Genomic DNA, 16,651 nt, shown 5'->3' on the forward strand with positions numbered 1-16,651 from the left:
AGGTTCAAGATATTTAATTATTGACGGGGATTCAAACCCAACATATATTCCCAACCTCCTTTGAGGACCTATCTTAGAGCGTTGTGATGGAGCTATTGGAACATAAACCGCACATCCAAAAATTCTTAGATGGGAAATATTTGGTTCCTGACCATAAACCAATTATAATGGGGAGAACTTATGATAACTTGTTGGCCTAATGCGAATTAGTGCTGCTGCATGTAATATTGCATGTCCCCAAGCAGAAATTGAGAGATTGGATTTCATAAGCAATGGTCTAGCAATTAACTGAAGACGTTTAATTAATGACTCAGCCAGACCATTTTGTGTATGAACATGTGCTACAACATGTTCAACATTTATCCCAATGGACACGCAATAATCATTGAAAGCTTGAGATGTAAATTCACCAGCATTATCAAGCCGAATAGTCTTAATAGGAGTATCTGGAAAATGTGCCCGTAACTTAATCAATTGGGCAAGTAATCTCGCAAACACCAGGTTACGAGTTGATAACAAGGACACATGTGACCATCTAGTTGATGCATCAATTAAAACCATAAAATATCTAAATGGTCCACATGGGGGATGTATGGGCCCACAAATATCTCCTTGTATACGTTCCAGAAAACTAATTGATTCAAAATTAATTTTAGCTGGTGATGGGCGAATTATTAACTTGCCTACTGAGCAAGCAGCACATGAAAAATTATTATGAAGAATCTGCTGGCTCTTCAAAGAATGTCCACATGAATTCGTAATTATTTTTCGCATCATTATTGAACCGGGATGGCCTAACCGGTCATGCCAAACAACAAAATTATCAGTAAACTTCTGGTTTACTATAGCATGAGTTTCATATTGATTTTTGTGTAGTACAAACCACTAGAGAATGTAGGGAGTTTCTCCAAAACATGTTTTGTGCCTTGAGTTATTTTTGTGATTTGAAGGAATTCGCTATTTTCCTCATTGATTGTCTCAATATGATAGCCATTGTTGCGAATATCCTTAAAACTTAATAAATTTCTTTGAGACAATGGGGAGTATAAAGCATTAATTATTTTAATTTCAGTTCCCCAAGGCAATTTTATAGTGGCTCTTCCGGAGCCCTCAATAATATTTGTACTACCCGATATGGCACTCACATTAATCCTTTTCATCATTAATGTAGAGAAGTATTTTTTATTTCTAAGTATTGTATGAGTAGTTGCACTGTCAGCAAGACATAATTCTTCACCATTCATAGCAAACTGAACTTGAGTAATATCCATGTTCTTCATGAAATAAAATATATGTCAAAATGTTAAAGCATAAAAATAAAGATGATAAAATAAATAATTCAATAAAAACACCCAAATATTTCATAAATTCATAAAGCATATAAAGTCCTTATTACAACCATAGAAAATAACATAAGTAAATAACTATAAAAGTCTAAGATTTAAAGTTGACATAAAATAATATAAATTTAATTATTCCCTTCCGGGGCATTGAAGAAATCACCAACTTCTAAATGAGTTGTACTGCCGAAATCAAAATTATTCCCTTCAGGGGAAGTAAGGAAATTAGCAACATCGAAATGATTTGCATTGCCAAAATCAAAATCACCCTCACCATCTTCAAGAACAAGGTTTGCCTCAACTTTCTTTCCTTTCTTCAATGATTCTTGATAAAGTTCTGTAAGATGCTTTGGAGTTCTACAAACCCGAGACCAATGGTCTTTTCCTCCACAACGGTAACATATATTGGTCTCATTTTTTTCTTTATCATCCCTACGTTCCCACTTCTGGTGGAAATGATAATTTGTGTAATGACCTCCACGACCTCTACCATATCCACTAAAACCACGCCCACGACCGCGACCACGCCATTGGCCACGACCGCGACCACGACCTCTACCTCGACCACTACTACCGGAATGGTCTCTGTTTTTAGTTTCTTTCCCGTTATGGGTTGTCACATTCGCTTCAGGGAATGGAGTAGAGCCAGTAGGACGTAATTCATGATTTTTCATTATCAGCTCGTTATTTTGCTCAGCCACAAGAGGATAAGATATTAATTTAGAATATTTTTTAAAACCTTTTTCTCTATATTGTGTCTGCAGGACAATTTTATTAGCATGGAAAGTGGAGTATGTCTTTTCAAGCATTTCTGCATCAGTAATATTTTCTCCACATAATTTATTTCAATTGAGAAGTTATTTTAAACATAGCTGAGTTATATTCACTAACAGATTTAAAATCTTGTCTCAAATTCAACCATTCATAGCGAGCTCTAGGGAGTATTACTGTTTTTTGGTGGTCATACCTTTCCTTTAGATTGCTCCAAAGGATTTGTGGGTCTTTCACAGTTAAATATTCATTTTTGAGCCCTTCATGGAGGTGATGGCGAAGGAAAATCATGGCTTTAGCCTTATCTTGAGCTGTTGCCTTATTAGCCTCCTTAATAGTTTCACCAAGGCCTTTAGCATCTAGGTGTATTTCAGCATCTAACACCCATGATAAATAATTCTTTCCGGTAATATCAAGGGCCAAAAATTCAAGCTTGGCAAGATTCGACATATTTCATTATATAAAATAATATTCAAAATTAGATCTCATAAAATATTAAACATATACATATTATAACATAATGGTTGATGATAAAAATGTATACAAATAAAATAACATGGCTAAGCTCATTCGTACAAACACAAAAGCATAATACAACAACAATTAGAGTAGCATGTGGTATCACAAACTATGGTATATGGCATAATTACAGCTCATAATAAATCAGTCAAGGCAGATAGTTATAATAATATTGATTTCATTAACTAAAATTAATAGTCATATAAAACAAAGGATACATTAATAATCAATATACATAATAAAACTACACAAGATAGAAGAAAGACTATAACAAGTTAACAAGACATGAAAAGTAATCTGCTCACATAATAATATATATGTATGTTACTAAGTCATTAAAGTAATCAACTAATTATAAGAATTCCGAACGCATATAAGAATTCCTAGCATCTTCCCAGCAATGATAATTCTTAGTATACTTAAGCACATGTTCCTAAAAGATCACGTAACACATATTACTAGCATCATATTGATACATGTTAACTAATGATATAAAATGAACACCTTTTTTCTTGGCTAGTATACTTACAGAGTGATCAATGTAATAGTTTCGTTTAGAGTATGGTGCTGATAACGTATTATAAAATAAGTGAAAAAGGAGAAGATTGGAGAGAGATATGTAGATGGTAATTGTGTTATGTCTTTTTTCATCCATTTCATGACCATCTATATATATACAAGATGTAAACATTGTAACATATATGGACAATGAAGAGGCATTCATGAGAGGGTTAATGTGACCTAATGACAAAGGAGGATTACAAGGGTGCTATTACCACCATACTTAAGATAGTCATAAAAGTGATATTTACAAACTATAATGACCATCTATTATTAACATATTTTATAACATTAACATATATATTTTATATAAAAATTTTTATCTTAGTATTTAATAAATAACCCGGGCATCATACAATAAACTAAACTCATAATAATATTAATGTGAATCTGATCCATACAAGTTCTTTCTCAAATAATAGACTATTTTATTTTTTTTCAACTTAATTTAGATAAAATATGTGCAGATTTCAAACAAAATCACTTGCAAACGATCGTGATATACTGATATTGAAGACAAATTAATTTTTATTTCCCTAATAAATTAAATATAGTAACAAAAGATAGTTTAAAAATTTCAAAGTTCTATGATTATATGAATAATTTAGTTAGGTCTGATAATTTCATGTACAAGAACGTGACAAGTAGGCAGTACAGCTGTACAAGTATACCCAAATGAAATATTCTTACCTGTCAAAAAAGGAAAAAAAGATCTCGTGAGATTTTGATGAGATCTCCACTATTATTTATAGTAATAAATCCATAGTAATTATAGTAATAAACCCATAATAATTATAGGAAAAAACAATTATGTGTTCAAGATGAGATCTCCACTATTATTTATAGTAATAAACCCATAATAGAGAAATTAAAGCTCATTATATCAACTAGATGATGAGGAGAATGGAGAAGATGGTCAAGCCAGACCAGATAAAGCAAGTGCTTCGCATGAAAGAGGGGCTAGATGATTCCAGCTATGCAAAAGCATCCTATATGCAGGTAATAACTACTAAGGCCCTAAAAGTTAGTTCCATTATTTTAAATCTCGAGAGATTTTGATGAAGTACAAATTAAAATCTAATGTCTAAAGTATCACCTGGTTCACTCTTTGGGCTAATTCGGATTCGGGGATCAATTATGGGTGTTTAGGTTACAGTTTCCTCTCAATTGTTGTAACGGAAGATCAAATACAGATCTTCCCTATCAAGTGTAATATCAATCACCATTAACCCAACAACTAATCTATTTTAAAGTATACTTCCTCCGTTTTCTTTTACTTGCAACACACCTTTTAAGCACGCAGTTTTAAGAGATGATTAGTAAGGGTAAACAAGTGATTTTATCAATATAATTTTTACACGAAAATTAGAATAGGGTTAAGTATCATTTGTAAAAATCATAATGAAAAATTTGTTCGTTTACATTACATAAACCCAACCTCAAAACACGTGTCACAAGGCTGTGTTGCAAGTAAAAGAAAACGGAGGAAGTAGTATATAAGTAATTAAGTATACAGTCCTCCGTTTTTTTTAACTCTACGTACAATAGAGATTTCATGCTTGCCAAATGTACTTCCTCATTTACTTTTAAAGTTGCAACACTTCTCTTTTCCACTTGCCGATGCATGTTTTTAATCCTTAATATTTTTAATTACCAATATGTAAAAATTATAAATTTTAGATATTAAAATTGCATAAATCGAGACGAATCTAATAAGATTTCACATGACTATATTTTTACATAAGTATAAATCGTCAAAGCTAGTCAAAGTGTAACACATGAATAGTGTTAAAATCAAACTGTTGCAACTATAAAAAAAAACGGAGGAAGTATATTTTGATAAATTAAATATCTTAAGTCTTACTCTCTCCGTCCCTTCTTTAGATTCCTATTTCTAAAATTATACGGGAATCAAGGAAATTTGAGTAACCTTAAAGTTGATTTTGGCATACCCTCTATTGATTTTGGCACACCCATATGTGAGAAGAACATTAAAAACTGTACTCTCACATAGGGGTGTGCCAAAATCATTTACCCTTAAAACCCATGATTAAAAAGTACAATGAGGGGGCGTTTGGTTCACGAAATATAGGTATGAGGTATGGGTTTAGAATGACTAAAACCCATACCATATGTTTTGTTGTCAAAAATATGAATTTCAAACCCATACCTCAAACCCATGAGGTATGGGGTTTAGAAACCTTGGGGGGGAGGTGGGTTTGGCTCATTCCATTCCTTTAGGTATCAAATTGAAGGAGAGAATAGTGAGATATTCCATTCCAGAATTAAACCAAACACATGGTATTAGGTATCAAGTTCCAACCCGATACCACCTTAACCCCATTCCTGATTCCAACCCCATACTACTCTGTAAACCAAACGCCCCCTGAGAATTACAAGACATTTATTGTTTTTTTTTTTTTGGAAGAAGGCATTTATTGTTGTCTTTGAATAAAATTAAGATAATACGATATTAAATGAAGTACATGTCATCAATCCTTTAAAAAGAAAAAAAAGGACCAATCACATTTTTTGGTAAAAAATAAAAGGACCAATCATATTTAAATATAGTGTTGCACATGGATCTAGAATTTTCAAAAGGGTGAATGAAAATTTCATAATCTTTGTACTATTAATTGTAAAGCAGAAAAATAATTTAACTAATGCCACATCACAACTATTTAGGGGTAACTGGTAGAAATTTACTTACTAAAAAGGGAAAGTAGGAATGTAATTTTGAAATACCCAAAAAAGAAAGCAGAAATGTAAATAAGGGACGGAGAGTTTATTTTAGTAAACAATTACAAGTATAAAAATAAAAATTTGAAGATAAATTTATTAAGGCACTTTTTTTTTCTTTTTTTTTTTGGTGCAAATTTATTTATGCACATTTTTTTTTTTGGAAATAAATTTATTAAGGCACATGATTATACTAAATGTTGTTTTTTCCAATATCTTAAACACTAAAGATGTTAAAGGCCAGGAATGTAATTGAATAGTGTAAAATATGGTAGAGATTGTGATTAAAAAATGAAGGAAATACATAGGGTTAAGATCCAATAAAAATGTTCTAATAATGAGAGAGATAAATAAATGTGTATATATTTTATTATTTTGTAATGATTATGCCCTTTTTTTTTTTTTTTTTTTTTTTTTTTTTTTTTTTTGTGGGTGCGCATATGCATATTTTTTATAGTCGTGCTAGTTGATAAAATTTATGCTTATAATTCCATATAAAGTATTCACAAACTTTTAAATAAATCGGATGTACAATAAATATTGTACATCCGTTATAAAGTTACCCCTAAAATAAGCAAAAGTTACCCTAATATGGATAAATGTTACCCTAACATAAATAAATGTTACAAAGTATTTATACTTTATTGATAAAAGTTACCCAAAAAATTGTAAAAGTGACCCTAAATTTGATAAAAAAATAACCCCCGATGTACAGTAAATTACTGTACACCGGATGTATACAAAAGTTATTGTAAAATATTTGCATATAAATCCTTGTCATTTGGCGACATACACACAAACTTATATAGTTATATTTATATATCAAATGATATATAGGGTAATTTTTCTCAATTTATATTTTCATAATATTAAAAGTTTATAATTTTTAGATATTGGTAATTAGAGCTATTAATGATTACTCTTTGTTTATAAGTGACAAACTTTCCTTTTGGGAATCTTTTAATCTTTTATAATTTTTTTTTTATTTTTTATTTTTTATTTTTTATTATGGCATTGTTTGGCTGCTCACTCTGTTGGCTTTTTCATTTGGCTAGTTTTACTGACTTATTTGGATTATTATTATTATTATTATTATTATTATTATTATTATTATTATTATTATTATTATTATTATTATTATTATTATTATTATTATTATTATCATCTTGCTAATGAACGCCCCTGGAGCGTTGGATAAACACCTAAAATATTACCTGAAGTGATATTTATTTTGAAAAGCGTGACAAAATCACGCTTTAATCGGTGTAATTAATGTTAATTTTAATTTAATCTTTCTACTTTTAGCTAGTTTTCTAATTTTAGTTTAATCTTTCTACATTGAGCTAGCTATATTTCATACTTGTGAGCCATTAAAAAGGAGGGAGAAGATTAAATAGGAAAAAGGCGAATATCGAAAAAAAAAGAGGGAAAACTGAATGGGAATTTTGGAAGGAGATTAAATGGTAGGGGCATTTGAGTATTTCACCTTCCCAACCCATTAAACTAGCCAAATCACCCAACTTAACGTTTACCTAACGACATGATTACTGTAGCAAATTAGGGAAAAGTTTAGGGGTACCGCTAATATTGAAAGTTTAATAATAGGTATATCAATAAAAGTCAAAACCTGGTGGGTATCATTGATAATTTCCCTTTTTTTTTTCTCTCACATTCATTACTTTTCAAAAAATTATTAACCACACTATCTTTATTACAATTTTTTAATAATCTAACTACCCCACTTACCTTTTGTTTTATTTAAGTCAATTATATTTCCTAAAACAATGTGACGAACAAAGTAAAACACTTATTAAAACATGTAGGGAGTACTTTTTTTTTTTTAACTAATATTTGTTAAATATATTGATTGTGAATGTTTTGGCTCGATAAAAGTGCATGCAAAATCACGTGTCGCATTAAAAAAAAAAGAATAAAAAGAATCGAGAGAGTAAAATTATGTTCAAATACTACTTTCGTATTACAAAATTGAAATTAAACCTCTAGTTTTAAAACGAAACAAAAACATCACTATTAAGCATTAAAAAATAAAACAGCTTTGGTTGATAATTAATTAGTAGTTCTTCTGTACTTAACATCATATTTGGAAAAAAAAATTAAAAAAAATAAAAATTTCAAATAACATCAATCAATAACTTTATATTAAAAGACACACCAACAATGACACCGTGTCATTTTCTGTGATTTTTTTTTCTTTTTTTTTTTTTGAAAAAAAATATATTTATAGAATAAAATCTTATACAAAAATAATTCTTAAACAAAAATAATTTCTTATATAAGTTAATAAAGTTTATAACTTTAATAAAAATATTCGATATATCTTTCCACACAAACATTTATGACTGTAGTAGAAAATATTAACATAATATGCGACATATTTTAATCTATTATAAGGAAGTATACATATTTTTTCCCTTATGAAAATAGTTGTTTATTTATTGATTAGAATTCACATGAAAAGAGTGTGTATGTTTATTAATTTTTTTGTTCTATTTTTAAATTTTTTGTAATATAATAAATTATATTTAAAAGTTGATACGGAGTATTATTTTTTTTAAAAATTATCGTGCGTGGCACGTCTATTAACTAATACTAAAACAAAACATTGCTGACATCATTTGTCCTCAAAACTATAACCGCGTCGCTTTCTTATGAAATATTTTCCCGCCTAAAACCATTGATTATGTCATTATTTATTTGTGATACTTTTAATTTGGTTTTTTTTAAATTTTTTTTTTTTGTGATATTTCATAAACAAGCTATGTAAATGCTTTCAACAAATTCTTTAAAAAAAATATTTTAACAACTTTAATCTAGATAATCGAAGTATAGTAAATTGAATAATAACTGTATACCTTTCATTTGATTTAATTATCTATTATTTCCTCTCCTTTATTCCTTATCACTAATATTCAAACGTCTAAAAAAATTCATGAAATATTCAAACTACTACGTATTGTCGTATATTCATTTCAAGAAATCTCCTTCCAATGAGTTTATAAAAAAATTGAAAAGATTAATTAAATATACAACTGCTACACTTTTATTTTTTTATTTTTTTTTGTTAAAACCGTGCATTGCACGGAGGATAATCTAGTAAAATACTATACAAGAGGACATTCTTGATTTTTTATGTTGGATATTAATTATTATGAGTGTTGTACGTATAACTACTTCTTAGTAAGGCCTTGTTTAGTTCACCTAATTTTTACTTATTTCAGAAAAAATTAGTTTAGATCAGATCATCGTTTTATGTGTAATTTTTTATCGCTAAATATCTTTGATTTTGTAATGAAAATAATTCTGAAAATCACATATTAATAAAATATACATTATTGTGAATCTAACAAGGCCCAAATTAATATCTTTTTTGCGTATAGATGATCATATATTTAAGGTCAAAGTTTGGTCAAATTTGAAATTCAGATTAGATCAGATTAGATGAACTCAGATAAGAAAAAATTGGGTGAACCAAACAAGCCCTAAGGCCCTATTCTTCACCTTAATTTTGCTGAACTGAAATTCTTTTTACTAAACTGAAATTATTTTTGCTAAACTTAAATTATTTTTACTGAATTTAAATTATTTTTACTGAATTGAAATGATTTTTTCACTGATTTTCTATTATAACTCTTCTTTAAAAAAACTGAATTTTACTGAACTGAAATTATTTTTATTGAACTGAAATTATTTTAACTCTGTAATCGTCTTTTGTGATTAACGTTGGGAAAAATATAGTTATGCAGATCAACTTTTTATCTACCTCCCTTTCAATTATTTGCAACGATTAGACATTGTATACTTATATTTTATGTCAAATCATTACAAATAATATGAAACGGATGTAATATAACGTGAATTGACAAACATAAAATTCCAAACGTTGCATTGAATAAGAAGGGAGGCAGTGTTATCATTTGTAAATTGTGTTGCAAGGGTAATAAACATTGTGTCACTTTTTTTTTTTTTTTTTTTTTTTTTTTTTTTTTTTTTTTTTTGACGAGAACGTTGTGTCACTTCTTTTTTTTTTTCCCTAGGGAGTCTACTTTGTTCAATGTTTTGTACGGAGTAGTGCTCATATTCAACTTATGATCTCTTTACCTTATTTTTGCTTACTGATTTCCTTTACATATTTCTTTGAAATTATTGATTTTTACTGAAATTAAATTAAATAATATATTTAAATGAAACTTTTATCTTTACAGAAACAAGTGCTAGCATTGACAAAAAATTTAAAAGAGAAATCTATAAAAGAGTTATATTGCAAGAAACAACCGGCAACCTTAGGCATTGCAGACTTGGGGTGTTCCTCGGCAAACAGCTTGAGTGTAGTGTCCAACCTCATAGCAACTGTCGACAAGGTTCGGCGAGAGCTCGGAAATGGACCCCAAGAGTATCAAATTTACTTAAATGATCTCCCAAGGAACGATTTCAACTCCATCTTTAGGTCATTGGAAAATTTTGAAGTTTCGGTTAAGCAGCATTTGGGAGATGATTTTGGGAATTGTTTTGTCAATGGTGTCCCTGGTTCTTTCTATGGTAGGCTTTTCCCCACCAACCACTTGCAATTTGTCCATTCTTCATACAGCCTTCACTGGCTATCTCAGGTTATGCTCGCTCCCTACGTTCGTTTTATATATAAAGTACATACTCCTCCGTGTTTTAATAAGTGTTACACTTATCAAATCTGACAATGTTTTAATAAATGTTTTACTTTCTTTTTTGGCAAAAAGGTACATTAAAATATTATATATCTCCCGTCTCATGGTCCCTACCCAACCCAAACCACTACCACTTTTCTTACTACTTCCTCTGTTTTTTTTTTTTACTTGCAACACTTCTCTTTTCACGCTTGCCGATGCATTATTCAATCGTTTATATCTTTAATTAGCAATATGTAAAAATTATAAACGTTAGATATTAATTAAAATAGTATAAAACGAGACGAATCTAACAAGATCACACATGACTATATTTTTTCTTAGCTATAAATCGTCAAAGCTAGTCAAAGTGGAGTGCATGAATAGTGTAAAAGTCAAACTGTTGCAAGTATAAGAAAACGGAGGAAGTATATCTTTTCTCTTACATTCAATACTTTTCAATTAACTATTAACCCCATTATATTTCTTTCACAATTTTTTAATACTTCAACTACCGCACTTACCTCTTATTATTTTATATAAATCAATTAAATTGTCTAAAACTATGTGCCGGTCAAATTGTAACACTTAAAAAACAAGGAGGGAGTAATAGAGTTTGTTATGAAGAAGATAATAGGAAAATTTGTAGGAATGTATATGTTTCACTATTTTTTCTAGAAGGATCTTATATACCTTTAAAGTGGTTTAAAAGAACCTTATAATAGAGTTGGTTTTGTTGTTTGGGTGAACTTTGACGTCAGAATCCAACAATAATTGATTTTTTTCTAATGCTGACCTTAAAAAATGACCTCTTTTCTTTTTTCCATGATTTCCCTCAATTTCCCTAATTTTGATTTGTGCCATTTGGGGAATAAAAGAGAGGAGGAGGAGGAATGAGAGGGTATTCATGGGGAAAAAAGGGGGTCATTTTTTAAGGTCACGTGAGAGATCAATGTCGGAGAGAAAAATCAATTATTGTCGGATTCCGACATCAAGATCCCCTAAAGAATAAAATAAACTTATAACTTCATTTTAGACCACTTTAAATATATAAGGTCATTCTAGACAAAATAGTAAATATATATATCCTTTCTAGACAATTCCAAGATAATAATATTGAAAAGCTTAATACTATGTATATTCATGAAGTGATACAACTTTTTATAATGTTATTACAAGATTTCAGCCAAATTCTAACTCTGGCTTATTAAAAACACACATGAATCTCCTTCAAAACAAAATAGATAATTAAAAAAATACAAATGGATCAAATTATCACAAAACGTGACATAACATTTTATCAAAGCAATACAATGAGATATTACCTCTATTTCATATTATTTATAACTTTGAGCTATTATTAATGAGATATTAAATATATTAAATTTGCAAATAATATAAACAGAGACTAGTGGTAGATCCAGGATTTCCAACTAGGGGTAGGCGGGTAGCGCGTAGTTGTTTAAGAAAATTTAAAACTAAAGTTAAAACTGGACTGTATTTAGCTATTCATATTGTAAAATTCCCACAAAAACGATTAGAAAAATAATTAACTGAGTGATTTTATTGATGCAATGCAATGTGTTAGTACATTTGTTGTGCTACTTATTCATTGACGATGTGATTTTGGACATGTATACATTTGACCGAGAACTTAAAACAATTACTAAGATATATGATATCTATAAAATGTAATTACGATAAAAAAAAAACTACATAATGTTATGAAGTATCAAATTAATTATTTTAGGAAATTAATACTAGTGATTTTACTCGTACGTTTATTTTAACAAACAATTCGTATCTAATTTAACATTAGTTCATAAAATACTCCATATATTATACGTAGTAAATAATTTGTGAAAATGAAATAAAATCTTTATTAAAAAGAGTAATGGAGAATTTTATATTACTTTTAATCTTATTAATTCTTTACTTAATTAACATGTACATTATGGTATAAGAAATTAAGTCCAGGGGAAATTTGATTTAGAACAAAGAGTAAGGATAAGTTAAAGAACTACTCACTAGTGATTTTACTCGTACACTTATTTTAACAAACAACTAGTGTGTATCCCGAGCGATGCCCCGGGTTGCTAATTTGTGTAATTCTTACTTTAATTTAACAATTATGTTGGACTATTTGTGTAGTTAGTGTGTGTAGTGGTTCGGGCATTGCCTTAGATGTCACTTTTTTTTTTTCTTTTTACATCATATGTATTTATATTTTAATTTTATGAAATATAAATGAATTATATTGCTTCTAATTTACTTAATAAATGAAAGGAATATTATAATATTATGTGAAACTTGATACATTAATAATAGTTGGTTGAGATGGTAAAAGTATTACCTATCCATATTGGAGGTTATGGGTTTGGAATCTTGTTGTAAGCATATTTTATTTTGTTATATGAAGTGGCTAGCTTACGTTGGCCTGGGCATATATGTTGGATGATAACATGGCATTGTGACATAGGTAAACATACTTTGAAGAGTGCCACGTGGCACCATTTCTTTAAAAGGAACGCCTTTTAATATATAGTATAGATTTGTATCTTATTTATCATTATATATAGTTCATAAAATACTCCATACATTAAAGATAATTTGTGAAAATGAAATAAAATCTTTATTAATAAGAGTAATGGAGAATTTTAAGTTACTTTTAATCTTATGAATGCTTTACTTACACATGTACATTATGGTATAAGAAATAAAGTCTAGGGGAAATTTGATTAAGAACAAAGAGAGTAAGGATAAGTTAAAGTGCTTAGCAAGGGGAAAAAAAAGAAAAAAAAGGGGGATGTGGGGCTCGAAACACAAATGATCTTGCCGCAAACATACATTTTTTTGAAAACAGATAATGGAGTACATCATATCTCATGATATCACCATTATTGTTTAATGAAAACAAGGGACAATTTCTTGAATAAATATATCCTTTGATTTGCAGCCTTATTTCTTTTTTCACTCGTTTATGCAATCTCAACTGATAATAATTTTTTTTATATTATTATTAATTTAATAATTGAATACGACTACTTGCACATAAGTAGTAAAGGTAGAAGATCCTCTTCTTCCCCGTAGATCAATCCTGAATATTGTTAAATTAACAATTCTGACAGCACCACGATCTCATGCCAACGAATAGTGTTGTAACGTAGGATAATATATAAATCAAAGGGACTAATAATTTTTAATAAGAGGATAATATATAAATCGTACATAATTGTCAAAAGATACCTTGTGTATAAGACAATTTGTGGGCTAGTACCTTACTATAAGTGTTTTTGTCAAATAATATCTTGGATTAAATATTGTTGAAAAAAAAAGGAATGAGTATTATACATCAATTAACAATGTGTGATTTTATTTTCTTAAAAAACAAAAAAAACAAAAAACAAAAACAAAAACACAATGTGTGATTTTATTAAATATTAACATTGTATTATATCAAAGTTTGACCATAATAACGTGGATTAGGTACCAGATGAGATTGAAGACAATAAACAGAGCATATTCTTATCAAGTACGAGTCCATGTAACGTGCTTGAAGCCTACTACAAACAGTTTGAAAAAGACTTTTCAGCATTTCTAAGGTGTCGATCCAAAGAAGTTGTTGCAGGAGGGATGATGGTGCTAACGATATTGGGACGAAGAAGCAGTGAAATATACAGTAAGGAAGCATGTAACATGTTTGATCTTCTTGCTAACGCCCTCAATGATATGGTTTTTGAGGTAATAATATATATCATCCCTAGTAATCCCTATCAAAATCATAACAATAATCTTACACTAACTTTTACAAGTGATCAACCACAACTTAATAATTGTACCTTGTCATTTTATGTTCCGCTCACTATTTAAGTTAGTACTTCGTATCTATTAATCTATACTATGTACTCCACTGTTTTTTTTCTGACCGTTTTTAAATAATTGCTCCATTTCCTTATTTGTAAAGTTTTTACAATATTTAATTAATTTCTCTCACCTAGTGAACCCAACATAAATCATATTTTAATTTTTTAATTTCATATTCTCTCTCTTCCAATTCTCTCCACTCTTTTTACATTATATAATTTTTTATTCTTTCACCCATCCCACTACTTCCATATTTTATTACTTTATCTAATTTCTCCTAAAACTCCGCGCATGAAGAAATGGAGCAAGTATTTAAAAACGGAGGGAGAACTAAAGTAATCACCAGATTTATTCCTTAAGTACACATGTCACATTTTCCGGCCCAAATATTTTTTAACTTACTTTTTTATTATTTCTTTTTTTCCCCTAAAAAATAACATGATAAAAAAAATTTAATGAATAAAAACTTGCAACAATTTATAATATATTTTAAACTAAAATAGACTCATGCATTGCACGATTTAAATAATTACGTTATTAAATTATTTTTACAGAAACAAAACTATATTTGCTGAACTTAAATTATATTTACAAAACTTAAATTAATTTTACTAAACTAAAATTATTTTTGTTTAAGTAAAATATTTTTACTGATTTTTAATTATAATTTTATTTAAGGTGAAGTGAATAAGGCCTTATTGCATTCAATTTATGGCATACTTCTTTTACCGTCTTATCCCTTCAATTCGATTATAATACATCTTTTCATTCACTCTTTTTATTCACTTTCTTCTTAAACAATCCCATCTTTTTTACTTTATTCACATTTGATACAAAAACAATAGTTGAAGATTGAATTTATTTAATATATCCTTTCCTATCAATATACTCTGTAAATAATTAAGCAGTGGAAACTTGATTACACACTTCATATTATACAAAAAAAACCAATTGAGAGGTTTTGACAAGGTAACTTCTAAGTTCTAACTAATATTGAAGAGATCGAGTGAGTATAAACAATATCTTATTTGTGCAGGGTTTAATCGAGGAAGAAAAGCTAAATTCATTCAACCTTCCTATTTACACTCCATCAGGAACAGAGGTAAGTTTGTTGGTGGAAGAAGAAGGATCATTTGTGCTCAATCAAGTTGATATTTCTGAAGTAAGCTGGGAAGCAAAGGATCATAATAAAAACACTTCTACTGATTCACTTCATTATGATTTTGTCAATTGCATGAGATCTGTGACAGAGCCCTTACTCGTAAATCATTTTGGAAATTCTATCATTGAAGAATTATTTCAACGGTATAGCGAAATCGTTCATGTTTCCATGGCCAAAGAGAAGAGTGTGTTCATCAATGTTACGGTGTCGCTCACAAAAAAGGGTTAATTATTCATGGACGAATCTTACCTATTATTTCATTGTATTTTCATTATTTGTACTTTCAAGAATTTTTATGGGCTTTGTATTTGTTCTGAGTTTTAATTATTTGGAGTTTGCTTTTAAAGTACATTCAAGCTATTAATTAAAGAAGCTATCTTATCTTTTGGAAAAATTGTCGAGAATTAGGCCTTGTTTAGTTCACCTTATTTTTACTTATTTTAGAAAAAATAAGTTCAGATACAAAAAAATAAGTTCATATCAGATCATATTAGAAAAAATAAGTTCAAATCAGATTATCGTTTTATGTGCAGCTTTTTATCGCTAAATATTTTTAATTTCCTAATTGAAAAAATTATGAAAATCACATATAAAAAAATCAATTCCATTTGCATGTACCCGGTGTACAGTATTTTTACTGTACATCGGGTTTTTCTCACGTGCAGCTTCTTTATTGTTTTTTTTTTTTTAAATCACGGAATTTAAAATCGCGGAAATTTATACCTAAAAATCAAAAAAACGCAGAACAATGGAGGAGAGAGAAAGTGAGAAAACGCAGCTCTGGATCATCCATTGAGGAGAGAGAAAGTGAAAAATCGCAGAAATTGCAAAAAACGATCATCAATCGAGGAGAAAAAAAGTTAGAAAACGCAAAAATTGCAGAAATCAATCATCAATAAAGGAGAAAAAAGGTGAGAAAATGCACAAATAGAAGAATTCGATCATCAATCGAGGAGAAAAAAGGTGAGAAAACTTACAAATTGCAGAAATCGATCATCAATGGAGAATTCGACTTTCGATACAACAAAATGCAGCAA

At 29.0% G+C, this 16,651-nt stretch overlaps 1 protein-coding gene across 1 annotated transcript; it reads left to right on the forward strand.

Moving 5' to 3' along the window:
• The first annotated feature begins 4,085 nt into the window (after positions 1-4,085).
• Positions 4,086-15,842, forward strand: LOC145602958 (salicylate carboxymethyltransferase-like). Its single transcript, XM_081659096.1, has 4 exons — positions 4,086-4,190; positions 10,154-10,555; positions 14,075-14,329; positions 15,489-15,842. Exons 1-4 carry the CDS (start codon positions 4,086-4,088, stop codon positions 15,840-15,842), a joined length of 1,116 nt encoding a protein of 371 aa, XP_081515222.1.
• The last annotated feature ends 809 nt before the right edge of the window (positions 15,843-16,651 follow it).

This window comes from Chenopodium album, chromosome 21, assembly GCF_948465745.1.
Source record: "Chenopodium album chromosome 21, dcCheAlbu1.1, whole genome shotgun sequence".
Classification (NCBI taxonomy): Eukaryota; Viridiplantae; Streptophyta; class Magnoliopsida; order Caryophyllales; family Amaranthaceae; genus Chenopodium; species Chenopodium album.

Bases quoted from the DNA above. Each gene is read 5' to 3' on its own strand.
- LOC145602958 (XM_081659096.1), top strand. From the start codon at position 4,086: ATGAGGAGAATGGAGAAGATGGTCAAGCCAGACCAGATAAAGCAAGTG. The intron at 10,556-14,074 runs GTTATGCTCGCT...AACGTGGATTAG, and splicing joins GCCTTCACTGGCTATCTCAG to GTACCAGATGAGATTGAAGA. The intron at 14,330-15,488 runs GTAATAATATAT...TTATTTGTGCAG, and splicing joins TCAATGATATGGTTTTTGAG to GGTTTAATCGAGGAAGAAAA.